This window comes from Helicoverpa armigera, chromosome 1 (assembly GCF_030705265.1).
Source record: "Helicoverpa armigera isolate CAAS_96S chromosome 1, ASM3070526v1, whole genome shotgun sequence".
Classification (NCBI taxonomy): Eukaryota; Metazoa; Arthropoda; class Insecta; order Lepidoptera; family Noctuidae; genus Helicoverpa; species Helicoverpa armigera.
The window spans coordinates 9,374,188-9,390,267 of record NC_087120.1 but is presented as its reverse complement, the minus strand read 5'-3'; the positions used below and the strand labels follow the sequence as shown (position 1 = coordinate 9,390,267).

At 36.2% G+C, this 16,080-nt stretch overlaps 2 protein-coding genes across 3 annotated transcripts; one reads left to right on the top strand and one right to left on the bottom strand.

The window, feature by feature from the left end:
• Positions 1–1,271: 1,271 nt before the first annotated feature.
• LOC110378204 (staphylococcal nuclease domain-containing protein 1) lies at positions 1,272–10,100 on the top strand. Of its 2 annotated transcripts, XM_049837477.2 has the most exons (11): positions 1,272–1,454; positions 1,774–1,895; positions 4,488–4,788; positions 4,885–5,055; positions 5,181–5,406; positions 5,693–5,710; positions 5,799–6,015; positions 6,091–6,294; positions 6,380–7,358; positions 7,451–7,690; positions 8,918–10,100. In XM_049837477.2, the coding sequence occupies exons 1-11, from the start codon at positions 1,404–1,406 to the stop codon at positions 9,089–9,091; spliced, it is 2,703 nt and encodes a 900-aa protein (XP_049693434.1). In that variant the 5' UTR covers positions 1,272–1,403; the 3' UTR covers positions 9,092–10,100. The 2 variants fall into 2 exon arrangements, with proteins under 2 accessions (XP_049693434.1, XP_021193036.1); XM_021337361.3 differs by lacking the exon at positions 5,693–5,710 and having other exon boundaries at positions 1,273–1,454.
• A 314-nt stretch (positions 10,101–10,414) lies between these two features.
• LOC110378224 (protein ABHD13) lies at positions 10,415–15,265 on the bottom strand. Its single transcript, XM_049841172.2, has 5 exons — positions 14,902–15,265; positions 13,809–14,037; positions 13,509–13,702; positions 13,192–13,352; positions 10,415–13,090 (listed from the first exon to the last, which is right to left on the bottom strand). Exons 1-5 carry the CDS (start codon positions 15,032–15,034, stop codon positions 12,791–12,793), a joined length of 1,017 nt encoding a protein of 338 aa, XP_049697129.1. The 5' UTR covers positions 15,035–15,265; the 3' UTR covers positions 10,415–12,790.
• Between the last annotated feature and the right edge of the window lie 815 nt (positions 15,266–16,080).

Below are 16,080 nucleotides of genomic sequence, written 5' to 3'. Positions count from 1 at the left end.
TTTCAACAAATAAATTGAAGCGATTTTTATAGGTTTTAACCATTTTCTAAAATAGGAGGATAAATATTTTGTGTAAAATAATATTAAGCCGTCGTGAAAGGTATCTGTAGGTTGCAGTTTCTTGACAACCCTGGCGGTTGTGTAGGTCCTCCTCGCTGCTTTGGCTTGGCTTTGCTAGAGACACTCCTTTGATCATCGCGGGTTTGCGAGGGATGTAACTGCACAGACGGTGGTTCCCGGTGCCTCCAATAAATAATTTCTATGCGAATCCCATATTTCCCATTAAAGTTTGTCGTATTACAATTGAATTAATTTTAAGGACTTTCCTAGGTAAATCAGAACATCAGAAATTACTTTGAGGAAGGGGTATCTACGTACGTATATTGTCAACGCGATGATGTACAACATTAAAAAAAGAACATTTATTTGAATTTCCCGCTACCAATTGAAACACACTCGTAGCGCATCATTTTTTGCATTCGTTATAATTTTGGGTGCATCTTAGCAGTATTTCAATAAGGGGCAAATACGGGAATGCTTTTGGATGAATACTTTCTTTTCTGTCCATTTTACCCGGCATGGATAGGTAATGACGATTTTACCAAAATTATAAAACCTAAACTTTCTTTTGAAGTGATTTTCTTTTTTGAACGTAAAAATAATATTTTTTAAGTGTTAGTGAAATATTTTTTAATAAGAGCACTTAATCTTATTCATTCTTAAGATTAGTTTATGGTAAATTAGTTAACTCAAGTCTGATTACGCGTTCCACGTTGTATTACGTGTGCATTTCTTTTATTCAGTGGCGTCGTCTCAACCGATTATTTTAGTCGATTTTCATTTTGAGAAATTTTTGTCGAAGCACATTCTATAAAAGATTTTCTCTGTAAATCTTTAAACAACATTCTAATATTTATTAGTATAAATATGATCTTATCAAAACCTCCAATATTTGGTATCGTTTACAAATTAGAAAATGCCAAGAGGACAGATTACTTTTGTTAGTCACTGTAAAATGGCATCTATGAAAGATTATATTCAGGACTATCCAACAGATAATCATGGTGAAACTTGTAAAACTACATCCCATTAGAAAATTTGATTTGTCTTTATTATTTTTGTCATTGTTTGCTTAGTCGACATTTGGTGTTGCCATTCTCATACTATTTTTATTCACATCGACTAACGATACACCTTTGTAAAATCGATACTTTGTTGACGAGAATATCAGTCACACGTATTATGGAGAAAGTATCACCGATAACATCACTTTATTTTAAACTTTGAAAAGTGGAAACACTAGCTGCGGCCACGTTTCGCCAATCTTGTTAGTTCTTCGCTCATCAGTCATTTTATAACATTATAATTCTTTTGCCGGATTTCACAAAAGAAATACATTAAAAATGAGTGCTCCAGCACCGACGCCTGCTTACAAAATTGGAATCGTGAAGCAGGTAATACAACAATTTCGGGTTTTCTGTATTTCTTATAAACAGTAGATAGGCCAAGATGCCTCGTGCCGATCTCGTTTAATTTGCCCCGTTGGCATCCCGTCGTGCACATGCTAAAGAGAGAATCCTGTTAAAAAATACCTGTATGCTCCAAATGTTCACGATAATAATTCAATGGCTTGCTTTTACTGCTACCTATATGTTCATTTTGTGCCAGCTGGAAAGTCGGATCTAAAGGGTCCTATGTAGTTAAAGTGTATATCATGTATATATTTGTGTGTAATCATGCGAAATACAATTAGCAACTATCTTTACCACACAGGTACTATCGGGAGATACGATAGTAATAAGGCGACAGCCTCAAGGCGGGCCGCCTCCAGAGAAAGTGATCGCGCTCTCCGGCATCACGGCACCCAAGCTTGCGCGCCAGAGAACCGCCAACAAGTGAGTCTCATTTACCGGATTCTCATACTTCACCTCCATTGTACTATGTTTTATGTCATGAAATTGATTTTACATTGTTAAGAAAATCATTTTTCCTTATACTAGTACTGCATACTTTTAGTTGACCAGTAGTTTGCTTGGGCTCATAGCTCAATATGGAGATGGAGATTAGAAAGCAATTACAACAAGCAGATGTTTAGTTGGCTTCAGATAAACTGATAAGTTGATTGGTTTCAAGATATATATATTTTTTAAAGTTGGTAACCATCAGGTTAATTGTGTGCGGTTACCCATAGTATATACTGCTTAAAAGTACCTTAGTAGATTTGCAATACATAATATACCAGAGTATTTTGTGACTGTCTATGATATGTTATGATGACAATCTTAATATTTATGTTTTTAACTCCCCATATGTGTTCAGTTTCTTACTCCATAATACCTATCAATCCAAAATAGACACACATTCTCCTCTTCTAGAAGTAGTAGCTATGCGTGGCAGATCTGATTAACTAGATTGCTAGGAAACACTGTTTCGAGGGGGATAGCTTGCCTTCATATTTACTTACAAATTTTAAGCCGATGTAGTTCTTAGTTTCTAAGTACCAGTTTCCTACACCATTTTATTTGTGCCTTGCTTGCGTTTAACTTGCGAATACTTTGTACATTATACCTGTTACCTACTGATTTATTAGGTTTGAGTTTATTTTTATGTTAGGCTTCCACAGAACTAACCAAAGCTGAAATATAGAAGATATACTCAATAACATATAGTAGACTGTTCTGTTCCATTTGTACCATATGGCAAGGATTATAACATATGGTAATCTATTATTGTGATGGGACTATTCAAATAGCTGTAGCTGCATTATTAAAATTGTTTACCCTTTCCGGTACCACTTGCATAGGGAAATTATACAAAGAGTAATATATTCACAGCTTAACAAACTCATATTTGAAAATCAACAACATTTTAAGTGTGTACTTCATCATCTGCCTAGCCTTTTCCTTTTGGCAGCATATACTTCTATTATTTCTATGGCAAAAGTGTTGGTTATGTACTGAAGGCTAGTGAGGAAATTGCTTGGCTATTGATTTTCTTAATGTAAGGAAACTACCAATTGACTTGATATGAGGCAATTTCAGCAAATAAAGGTCTTATTGATTTCACATGATTGACCTTCAATAGCATTCATTTGTACGAGCTTTTCTGAAAAATATTTGCAACACAGTCAGTATCTTTAAGTTGTAGTCAATGCATTTGTATCATTCGTAATTAAAATGTAGCTCCAAGATATCTCATGAACAAAGTTACGAAATTATGTTGGACAGCTTCAAATAACACCGCTCAACAAAAAAGATGTAATTATAACAAGAAAGATTCTTGCTAATTTTAATCCAATCAGGTCTAGTTTTCGTGTTTCAGCTAATACCAACAAAATTGAAAATGAACCGTTTTGGTTTCACTTTCGCATTTGATTAGAGTTTAGTGATTCTTAGAGAATGACAAGAAATTGTACTTTCAAAAGTCAGAAAATTAATTTGACACCATTAGTGAATATGGGCTGCTTTTTCAATCATCAGTCACATCCTATCTGAAGAATAAACATAGCGCTTTGAAATTTTTTCTACACAAAAGCTGCCAAAACTTCAAACATATTCTTCTCACAAAAGTTATCTGGCAATTGAAAAATCAGCTCTAAGTCATTTGCCTTTGGATAACAAGACAGCGTTCCACACATCTGTTGTGTTACATTGTGGTTCTGCTTAATGGATGGGCTTAAAGATTTATATCTCTACTGCTTGCAATCCCTATGTTTTGGACATGGAAAAAATATTTGTTGGTCCTCAAATCTGGTAGTTATTGAAAAATTCGGCGCCGTCAACGTACCTAATTACCTACACAAAACTTTTAATTCTTCGAAAACTTCTGTGTAATAAGTATGTGTCACACTAATTGTCCTCCATATGATCATAATATCTGTCTAAAGCTCTAACAGACATGTTTCACTACACTTTGTATTTTCTTCTGTTCACAATTTAGGTTTTACTTTTATTAACACAGTACAGTGTCACGTCCAAAAGAAGTATGCAAATTATTCCAATATGATTACCTCTTTCACTCTTCTCATAGCAATTTTGTCACACATTAAAATTGAAATTTTAATACATGTTATTTTATGGTTCCACCTACTGTAAAGGTATGCAGTTTATAGTACATAAACAATATTATGCAAAAAAGTTTTTTTTTCGTAATAATAGTTTGAAAGATTTTGTATTTCTTTTACAATAGTATAATTAACAAAATATTAAAAAAAAAAAAAACATTTAAAAAAACTTACAATTATTTTATATTTGCATTGGCTATTGTTCATAAATGTGCTTATTTATAATGTTATACATAACATGTGCATTGCGAAACATAAGAATGTAGTTTTGACTCATCAAACTGTTAGTAAACCTACATCACTGCTAACCATGCCTTCAAAATAAGAATTCCTTTTTATTTAACTACAAAGCTTGCTGAGCTATTTAATCTACCCTCTGAAGTTACTTTTGAAAACAAAATTAACATGAATTCCTTGTTAACAGTGATACGGAGTCAAAGGACGAGCCCTACGCGTGGGAAGCTCGTGAGTTCCTCAGGAAACTAGTGGGTCGGGAGGTCATCTTCACCGCCGAGAAACCACCAAATTCGGCGACCAGAGAGTACGGAAGCGTGTGGGCTGGAAAGGACCCCACTAAAGATGAAAATCTGACTGAAGCCCTTCTTGCTGAAGGCTTGGCAAAGGTTAGAGATGGTGGCAGAAACATACCCCAACTGAAAAGACTGGTTGAGATCGAGGATATTGCCAAATCGCAAAACAAGGGCATTTGGGGAACTGATCTACAGGTGAGTTACATGTGTTGATAATATGACATTTCTAGCACAGAAGATTTGTATTACATTGTCAATTGTTTGACTTTTTTTTATTATTATTTTAAACAGGATCATGTGAGAGACATCAAAGTTTGGACTGACAGCCCAAAGAGCTTTGTCAACAAATTCAATAATCAGCCAACCAAGGCGATTATCGAGTATGTACGCGATGGATCAACTGTCCGACTGTGCTTGCTTCCGGACTACTACCAGATCACCCTTATGCTGTCGGGAATTAGAGTAAGTAAATGGATAAAAAGTTTACAAGCTATGTTTATTCTATTGATTGACTTATATCCTTACGCATTGAGGATGATCAATGTTCTACTATTTACTAATAACAATTACCTTGGATTAATTTTTAGTGCCCTCCTGTGAGACAAGATGGAGAATCAGAGCCATATGCTGAAGAGGCTCGTTTCTTCCTGGAGTCCAAACTGCTGCAAAGAGACGTGGAAGTAATTCTTGAGTCTGTTAATAACAACAACTATGTGGGAACTATCTTGCACCCTCAGGGCAACATTGCTGAGGCTCTCCTGAGACAGGGCTTTGCCCGATGCGTAGACTGGTCTCTGGCTGTCATGAAATCTGGTAATTAAAATCACTATGTATTAAACCATATTTTCAATTAAAAAATCAATGCCCAGTTTGGCGTATTTGCAGTTAATTTAGGAAAACATTTTAGCATGGTTAATAATATAATATTTGGCACTTGCTTTGAATATTTAGTGCCAAGTATGTACTAAGTTTCATTGCTATACTAAACAAAAACAACAAGTACATATTTAAGTGGAAGAATTTTTAAATCATTTTTTATTTAATCTACTGAATAAAGCACACACTAATATTTATTTCTTTTTGCACACGCTTTCAAAAGCCGTAAATGGAGTTGGAGGTAATCAAATTGCTAAAGGATTAAGATAAATACCTGATTGGTTAATTATGATTGTTTTTTGAAGACTTATATATGTGATCATTTATAGGTGCCGCCGCATTGAGGAATGCTGAAAAAGCCGCCAAAGATGCTAAGCTTCGTATTTGGACGAACTACGTAAGCAATGCTCCCATCATTGCTGCCAAGGACAAAGAATTTACTGCCCATGTCTTGGAAGTTGTCAACGGTGATGCACTTGTAGTCAAGATGCCCAACAACACTCAGAAGAAAATATTCTTAGCCAGCATAAGACCGCCACGTGAAAAGTAGGTTCCCTCATACACGCTGCAAACATGTACATAAATTACATTGCGCTTTTCTAAAACAATTTCAATTTACAGGAACAGTCCAGATGAGGAAGGCAAGAACTCTCCGAGGCCAAAAGGTTTCAAGCCCCTCTATGATATCCCGTGGATGTATGAAGCTCGCGAATTCTTGAGAAAAAAAGTCATTGGAAAGAAGGTTAACGTGACTGTTGATTACATTCAGCCTGCTAAAGACAACTTCCCTGAAAAGAGCTGCTGCACTGTTATCTCAGGAGGAGTGTAAGTATCTATTACGTGTTTGTGTACAGCTTTCAAACGATTTTCTTTTTGAAGATGCCTTAATAAGCTTTTGTTTGTCATGCAGTAACCTGGCGGAAGCATTAGTGTCAAAAGGCTATGCCACCGTGGTCCGGTACAGAAACGACAATGATCAAAGAAGTTCTCATTATGACAAGCTTCTGGAAGCAGAACTTAAGGCGCAGAAGGCTGGCATTGGTGTTCACGCTAAAAAGGACATACCCACTCACCGCATCCAGGACACCAGTGGGGACTCTGCCAAAGCCAAGAAATTCTTCCCATTCCTAAAGAGAGCTCAAAAGACTGAAGCCACAGTTGAATTTGTTGCCAGTGGATCTCGTATGAGGATATATATTCCGAAAGAATCTGTGTTGGTGACCTTCCTCCTGGCTGGCATCAACTGTCCGAGAGCATCGCGGCCAGCTATCGGGGGCGGTGGCATGCAGAATGCCGAGCCATTTGGCGAAGAAGCCTTGCAGTTCACCAAGGAGAGATGCCTGCAGCGTGACGTAGTAGTGAGTATTGAAGAGATGGACAAAGCTGGCAACTTCATTGGTTGGCTGTGGAATGAAAACGAGAACTTATCGGTCGCCTTGGTCGAAAATGGACTCGCCTCAATGCACCACACGGCTGAAACGTCGGAATTCGCACGACAAATCAAAACCGCTGAAGAAAACGCTATTAAGAAACGCCTGGGCGTATGGAAGGATTATGTTGAAGTTGAAAAAGAAACTGAGGAAAAGAGAAATGCTCCTATTCAAGATCGTACCGTAAAATACGAGAAAGTTGTGATTACCGAAATAACACCTGAAGGCAACTTTTATGCTCAGAACGTTGATCTGGGCACTAAGCTTGAGAATCTTATGGAGAAAATTCATCAAGAATTCAAGAACAATGCTCCCTTGCCTGGATCTTACGTCCCTAGACGGGGCGCCATCTGTGCAGCTCGTTTCACATTAGACGATCAATGGTACAGAGCTAAAGTTGAGAAAATTACTGAAGATAAAATGGCCCACATTTTCTACATTGACTATGGAAACCGTGAGGTAAGTAAACGTCGTGTGGAGTTTGGTACATTCTGTTTCATGTGTGAAATCGTATATTAAGTGTACAATAATACAATTAACCCTTTTCATAGGTCGTGAGCATCACGCGACTGTCTACGCTGCCGGCCGGCACGGAGACTGAGCCAGCATACGCTAGCGAGTTCTCGCTGTGCTGTGTGAAGTTCCCCTCGGACCCTGACGACCGGTCGGAGGCCGTGGCCGCCTTCTCTGCCGATACCCTCAACAGGAAGCTGCTGCTCAACGTGGAGACCCGAGGCCCACCCCCCTGCGTCACCCTCGTTGATCCCAACACTAACGTTGATGTCGGCAAGGTATTCAACAAAACACTTATTTTTTATTCACTTTTATGAGCTTTTTTTTTCACATTCTGAGGACAATGACATGCACCTTCTTGCAATGGGAAAGAATGAGTTTTTATTACCACACTTGCTTTTTTATTAGCTTTTAAGTCTAGGGTTGCTCATTATGTAGTGATTTCTGGAATTTGGCAAATGATACGCCCTTGCATCGGAGCGCACGTTAATGTTGGTCCTGCTCCTGATTTCTCTCCGGTCGTGTCGGATTACCGTGCCATCGGGCTATCAGAGTGTATGCCTGCGCAAATGCTTGTGTACTATAATATGTCCTGCGCAGTTGGCTAATCTCCCTATATGAGAAAAGTCGTAGCCGGTAATCGGCTAGGAGGATATCATCAGTTGGGAAAGGGCTAGCAGATAATCTAATTGGTTACTTTCATTTTGTGCTGTAACATGTAAGAAAACTCACTAACAGTAATGTTCAATCTGTTGATTTTCTTACAAAAAATACAAGTACATACAAATTTCTATCTCTGGTACGCAAAACAACAGGTAGATAGAATATTGGGAACGGTCGGAGGAGAAAGTGTTTCGATCTCATTACGACACGGTCTTAATGTCGGTATCAAGGTCTTCCATGGTTACGTTGTTCTATAAGTAATCGTTCAATGTATAAAGTGATTGCATAAAATTATGCAACCACTTGAGTGGATCCATTTAATTCAATTTTATTGAGACTATATCATGTAATGGTCGCAGTTCACAAATCACTCTAGATTTACAGTTTTACTGTCCAACTAAATATGCCTTTTTCAATCCACATGCTTACTAGCTTCTCTTCTCGTATATCCGCCCCATGTCTCCTATCTCTGTCGCATCATTCATCTTAATTAGACCAGCTTTTATAGCGTTAAAGCATCATTGACGGTCAGACAGAAGTATAAATGTACTTAACAATAATTTATTCTCGATTTGATCTATTGTCACTTAGTTTATTTTTCGACCTACATACTGTACCTGAAATGTTTATGATAAATATAGTAACGGTGTAACAGAGTAGGCACAATGATTTTTATTCATATTTTATTTTTATCTGAGTTTTTAAGTAAAAAGTCATATCAAGATTGTTAAACTTTTGGGAACTGCCTCTTATAAATTTTGACAATCAAAGTGTTGTTTTTTGGCTGCAAAGTTTGAATGATGATTTTGAGATTGACTTTAACCGTGTGTTATGTTGCACAGAATCTGATCAAGGAGGGTCTGGTGCTGTTGGAGACGGTGCGCGAGCACCGGCTGGCGGCGCTGATGGCGGAGTACCGCGCGGCGCAGGAGCACGCCAAGAGCTCGCGCCTCAACCTGTGGCGCCACGGAGACATCACCGACGACGACGCCGTCGAGTTCGGCGCGCGCCGCTAGCAACACGCCACGGACTCGCCCACGCACACGCTGCACTGCGACACCTGCACTCCGATACACATACAGACCATCGTGTACAGAGTCATACATCCATTCCTCTGAACGATTCTATAATAATCAACCGATTTCTAATACGTAATTCCGACTATCTCATTGTTGTCTTCCTTGGTGTATTTTAACATTATTTCCTTAGGAAATAGTCCTGTAAAACCCACTACTTTTTTAGAAATCGTGAAATATAATATTATGGAGTTTAACACGTAATAATATTGACTTAAATCGTTTAATGTGTAATGCGTTGTCGTGCGGTCGTGCGGGGAGTAGACGTCGAACATTCAAATGAACACTTCACGTAATATGATACTCGTGGCATTATGTGCCTCTAAATTCGTATCTCTGAAAATATTGTAATAGTATCTGGTATTAAGCGACATATAATAACTATACATAATGTAGTATCTTTTATATGTTTATGTTACTACAATAATTTAATATAGTTGATTGAGTACGACAGATACAAATTGTTGATTTATTTACTTTTTTACTTTTTTGTATATCTGAAAACAAAATTAACATTATATTTTGTTGTTAATTTCATTATTTATTATCGATGATTTCATTCAGACCTTTGCTTTATATCGTTGTTATATTCCATTTCCTTTCTTTTACACTTCTATTTACAATTATATACACAACTTATCTTTGGATGTTGATTGATGTTTAATTGATATTCATAAAAGTACTAGTGAGGAGATTGATTATTCATGATCGAAAATGAGTTGATTCTTTTGTATCTTTATTTAATGGATAATTGTACGAGCGTCTTTCCGATTTCGATAACTTTAGCTTCGTATTTCGTGCTTATAAGAATACATATTGTATGAACCTACCTCTCTCCTGGAGATGTTTATAGAATTTAATTTTACATACATTCATATTCATTAGGGTACCATACGTGGAGGATTGTTAAAGAAACTTCGTATATTAAAATAAATATTTTAGGAATTTACTGCTGTTTGTAATTTGTAACCATTCTCATCCTGGACTAATGACATTTGCTGCCGAAATTGCAATAGACTCATCATAGTTTAAAGATACTCTTCCTGCAGTCCTGTGTAGATCAATGCCGATAATTTTCGTGTGCTCAAGTTGACGACACTTCCACATAGTCGGTATGTGTAGAGGTGGTCAAGGTCAAGCAGTCCCTCCATGCATGCTGAACATGCTATGTTTCTCCAACCGTGTACACTAGAATTAGAACCCGAGTAATAAAACTAACTAGCGAAAAAAGCTGCACAGGTAAAGGATAATAATACGAACCAATAAGAACGGATTCAATTTATTACCAGATAAACGCAAGACATGCTTCAATTTGCTAATTATAATATCGTATTACACATCAAACAATGAAACAGAATATAATTTTATAAAATAAAATTTGGCACCACAACAGCCAAACATAAGCAGCTAAACATTAAAATTGCATTAGGTACCGCAATAAGGTACGTTACATTTTTATGTTAGACATGTCGTTTTATTGCTTGACTTATTTTATTGCGCTTATTTTTTCTTAAAGGCAATCCTGATTTTAATTTATCTTCGTGTTTATTGCTTTTCTCTTAATTGGCGTCTGATAAAAATTTGATTAGATTTATAATAATGTAGATATGGAACATTACAAAAATAGCTGATCGCTTTGGACAATTCATCAATATAATACTGATTGACGGATTTGTTAATAAGTAGAGATTCTTATTCTCATTTGGTTAGGGAGTTAGCGCCATTGTACGTATGTAATTGAGAACTTATTTATTAGCTAGGTACCTAATATAAACTATATACATACATAGTAGGTACTTTTTGGGAAGACTTGTGACTTCGGTGCAATCAATATAGAGCACGACATTAAGCATTTACTTAAGGAAAACACTCTAAACTGCTGTTATGGGAGGCGCTACCTAACCAATGAGCTAAGATCTAACATAAACTTTAGCCCTGCCCTTATAATACGCAGGATTGTACATGTGACAACAATACCACATCGTTTGAACAGGAAATCGTTTTCAGGCGAATGCGGGTACGGTTTACCTCCTTTAAACATACATACCGTACGTACTTGCGTTGAATTGTGCGATACGTATATACATGTCGCTTAAATGAGCGCGAAACACGTCGAGTAATTTGGATGTCAATAGGGCATAATTTTTAGAGCGGCCATATGCGGACGAAATCCGCACCAGCACACGTCGTTCACAGATACAGACTTTCTAATTTACCTTACACAGTAGGTACAACTTAGTGCCTACAACTATTAAAGTTCAGTTTTCTTGTACCATGTCTTTATTAGGGTTTTGTAGCTATTTCAATTAATAATTACAGTCGGTAACCTTTATATTTTAGGTTAATTTTAGTTCTGAAGTATTTGTGAAAGTCCAAGATTTGCAAGGCTGAAGGTAAGATAAGAAAACAGCTTCTTCCACGTTAACAAGGCGGATGAAGTTTGCCGGATAGGATAGTTCAAAATATTAGGTGAATGGATTTATACCAGAATTAAAGTAAAGAAACAATAATATGGTTACAGACATTTTATGGTGTCTATCGTAATAGGTATGCTATCCCAGAAGTACAAGGAAGTTATATTTTAACCATCACTAATATAAAAATCAAGCCTGCCGTGTAAGTAAATCGCAAATATGGAGCCGCTACAAAACCCTTAAGTAGCACTGAGCTACAATATCAGCTAGATGATAGCCACATAACTACTTCAGGAATAGTGTGGTCAGTAGTAAAGCGAAGTAGTCTGGACGAGAAATCTCCGCTTGCTATACATGTCACACCGTGACTCACACAAAACTTTATAACAAATGGGTATAATGCTTACTGATCTTGTGCTAGATTTATACACTAAAGCTTTGTATCGAATTCATATCAACAAAATAATTGCTTTGACTATAAAAATATTTTAATTCTATAACGAATTGATTTAACTAAAGCTCCTCTCTTACTAAGGCAGTTCTTAGTTAAACATTGCTTATAAATACTGGCGACGAAACTCAATCAGTCGAACACATGGCAACGGGTATTAAATACTTGTGACCACTAGGATATGCATACATGCACCATCGATTTTGGAGATACATATTTGAATTCTCCGCTACAGATTACTTGACTTGCCAACCACTATAATCTAAAGTGTCACATAATCGGGCTTTCAGTCTTATAGCTTAATACACGGGTGCATTCGAAACATTCAGACTGAGCACTATTGAACTAGCAGTCTGAAACATTCGAGTGCCTTCAAGGAGGAGCAGGTACATGGTTGATCCCTCCTCTTGTCCCTAGACCATGTTCGACGGTGCTGCAAACATTTTCGTAGGTAGCGATATCTAAACAGGTACTATCGAAATACACATTTGTGCGATTTTAGAAAAATATTGAAGTGGCATGGTATAAATTCAAATAATTCGGTTATTTTTAAAAATAACACAAAGCTGTGGTGGAAGATAATATTACTGAGAAAATTTAATTACTATGTATCGCCATTTTGCACCAAATTTTTATAATGGAAAACTTGAAGTATTATATCTACACAATAAGCTACAGGAATTTAAAAACTATTAAAAATATTTCTCTATATAAACTTTATAAAATCATAATAAGGTAAAATCATATTTTATCTAAATGTGTACCCAGTCCGTACTATACTGTATGCACAATTGTATGTCTTTTAGTGGAATTTGTATCATCATCAAAGAACGGACCAATTTCACCAGGCAAGGGTGGGACATTCACCAAGAATTGTTGCACCGAGGAGTAGTAGTCTCTGCAAGTCCAAGTGTCATCGTGTCCACCCCCAGGCATCACCACTAGCTTCTTGCACACAGCTCCACACCGCAGGTACAGCTCTTTTGCCATTGCAGGTGGAACAAGAGCATCATTTGAACCGCATATCACTAGAGTTGGTGTCATTACATGCGCCATTTTCTTCAAGGAAAAGTACTAAAAAAATATAATTTATTAATATACTATACTATGTGGCATATTCATGCATAGATCTGAAAAATAGCAAACTTATTAGAGCTAGCTAATTGATTAAATACCTTGTTCTTATGACAGCAAGGTGGAAGCCAATTCAAACATTTCCATTTCAGTATAACTTGTGCCATATCAGGAATGCTGGTGAAAGTATTCTCTACCACCAATGCCCATATTTTATTCCTATATTCCAACCTAGATGCTAAATCGATGGCTATCGCCCCACCTGTAAAAAGAACATTGCCCATAATGGAGAAATTATTTGGTAACAAAACAATTGAAGTATAATAATTTCTTAGCATGTAACATATCCTAAGGCTGACTAACTAATGTCTTTTAATGTTTCGCTCAGTAGTATGGTTTGATTTATGTGGCCACTAACCTAATGATCTTCCAAATATCATAATTTTACTGACATCTATATCAGTTCTGTGCATTATGTAGTCGAGTGCAGACTGTGCATCAACATACAGTCCTCTCTCAGATGGAGAGCCTTCTGACAAACCATATCCTCTGTACTCCACCATGAGTATATTGATGTTTAGCTTGTGATAGAAGCCGGACACATTTGAAAGTCTGAAAAAAAAAACAAGTAACATTAATGTAATTCTATATAACAGCATGCAGTTCAAAAGAATATAAAATTACATAGGTAAATTTTTAAGGAAAAAATTTCACTAACCTCTGACCCATGTTGCCAGCATTGCCATGAAAAAATATCATGGTGGGTTTATGATTGCTATTAACAGGTTGTTTGATAAGAAACAAATGAATTTTGAAGCCATCTTTGTTGATTATTTTGATGCTTTCATAGGGCAGCTTGTAGTTACTGGGTTGAAGGACAAATACCCTGGAGTCTGGTGGATCATTGGGATAATACAGCAACAGATCTTGAGCATTATACAGTATACCTGTTAACAATCATGAATATATATAAAACAAGTATTTTATTCAAACTGCACCAGAGAGAGTTATTTTTGATTAGGTTTTTAAGTGTCATCTTCAAATAAAAAGTCTATCCTATCTCTATGTAGTAGTTTCATAGTTTTTGAACAACTGTTGGATAAGGGAATAAAATGGTGAAATCTATTGTTACTTTACTATCTTTTCCTCAAATAAAGTATATGTCTTGAATCTTCTATTCATATGCTGAGATTATATTTACATGTTTAGGTAAACATAGTGAATCTTGATTAGGCATTTTAATCTATTGATATTGTACTATATTTATTAGAATCCTCAATGATGACCTTATAGGTTCAGATAGAATAATAATTAGGTGTAAGTACACATTTAAAATAGAAATGAAAGTTAAATATAAACTTGTTGCAGTCAACATAGAGTCAAATTCAAGGCAGGTTTGAACATTATTTCATTTTCAAATACTGCGAGGGAAGTATGCACAATATTGTTACTGTGGATCACACAAACATAGCTTAACTTTCAAAATAGGTACTCGTATAAAAGTAGATTTACTTTGAAGCAGATATGCTATATCTTATCCATCAAGTATCTTATCTTAAAATATCTGTTGTGATATAAGTATGTCATCATTAATTCCCACCTCAAATTATAAGGTAGGTATGCAACTACAGGCGCTCCCCTGCCCTAACTGGAACTTACCTCTGCTTGACTGATGTTATTTAGGGGAATGTAGAAATTCACCTCAGTTAAAGTTTTCTCTTGTAGTGTTAATATTAAGTGCTTCAGTTGTTCAGCTTTATTAGTTACGTGTGTACATGTTAAACCGATGAAGTTATAAATGAAAAACTTACCTGAAATGCCCAAAGTGAAAACAACCAATGCTGTTAGAAATCCATAAAACCAAAACACAACTACACCAAAAAATAGGGTTAACGTCGAGACAACCCACAGTCTGTATAGAATGATTCTAAGTATATGATACATCTTTTTACTTTTATTTTTTGTAATCTAACCACATAATTATTCTTTTGCTTAAGCAAGAAGGAGAAAAGAGGTACAACTTCCTTAATGCTAAAAGTTTTATTGCTGTATAAATTTAATGAGTATATGAGAATTGATTACATGTTAGGTATTAAGAAAAAATAATGTAACGAGATTTATTTAACGGAATCGTTGGAAACATTGGAAATAATAAATACAATTTGACATCTAGTGAATTGCAGTGTTGCCAACACGATTTCTTTAAATAGGAGTCATAGTTTAGTTATCCCTATTTAAGAAAAAAAGAACCATAAACCTTTTTTACAAAAAAAAACAACTTCCAAAACGACTAAAAAGCCAAAAAAGCCGACGCAGAAATCGATATAATAGATGATCCTAACTAAATTTTGCCACCGACTTCTAGGCCGATGCATCTAAAATATTTTTTTTTGGCTTTTTAGTGTTCTTGGAAGTCGGTTTAATTTTTTTTCGTAAATCAGTTTTTTATTTACAGTTTTTCAGTGATACGAACAGTTGTCACTATCCGTATAAATGGAAAATTCTCATCAATACAAATTATATAAGCCCAAACACGAGGTAGTTTACATATTCAGTTGTCGAGTTCGCCCGACCTTCTCTGGTCTCCATCATCAGGTCATCTCCAAACCTTCAATGTTGAATAGTGCTTTCAGGTATACACCGGAGTGTCAAGTCTTTACCCTATGTATGTCTACAACTTTCGAAGGTTGCTGACGGTTGAAGATCCTGGGGCCCGATTCTCCTAATTTTACTTAAGCGTCCTTCGATTGACGTTCGACTCGATTCGACTGATATCCAATCCCGACTCGATTACGATTGAAGCGTATGTGGCATTCCGCTATTTTTTCTTTGAAATAAACGTTTTTAACCTTTTCTGTCATTCAATAATGAATCATTTTGTCTGCAAATGATTTACGATTGCAAAATGATTGTACAGCAAACTACCGTATAGAGCAAAATTATCAAAATAGCAGACCAATCGCACACCAATCAAATGTCAATCGAATACG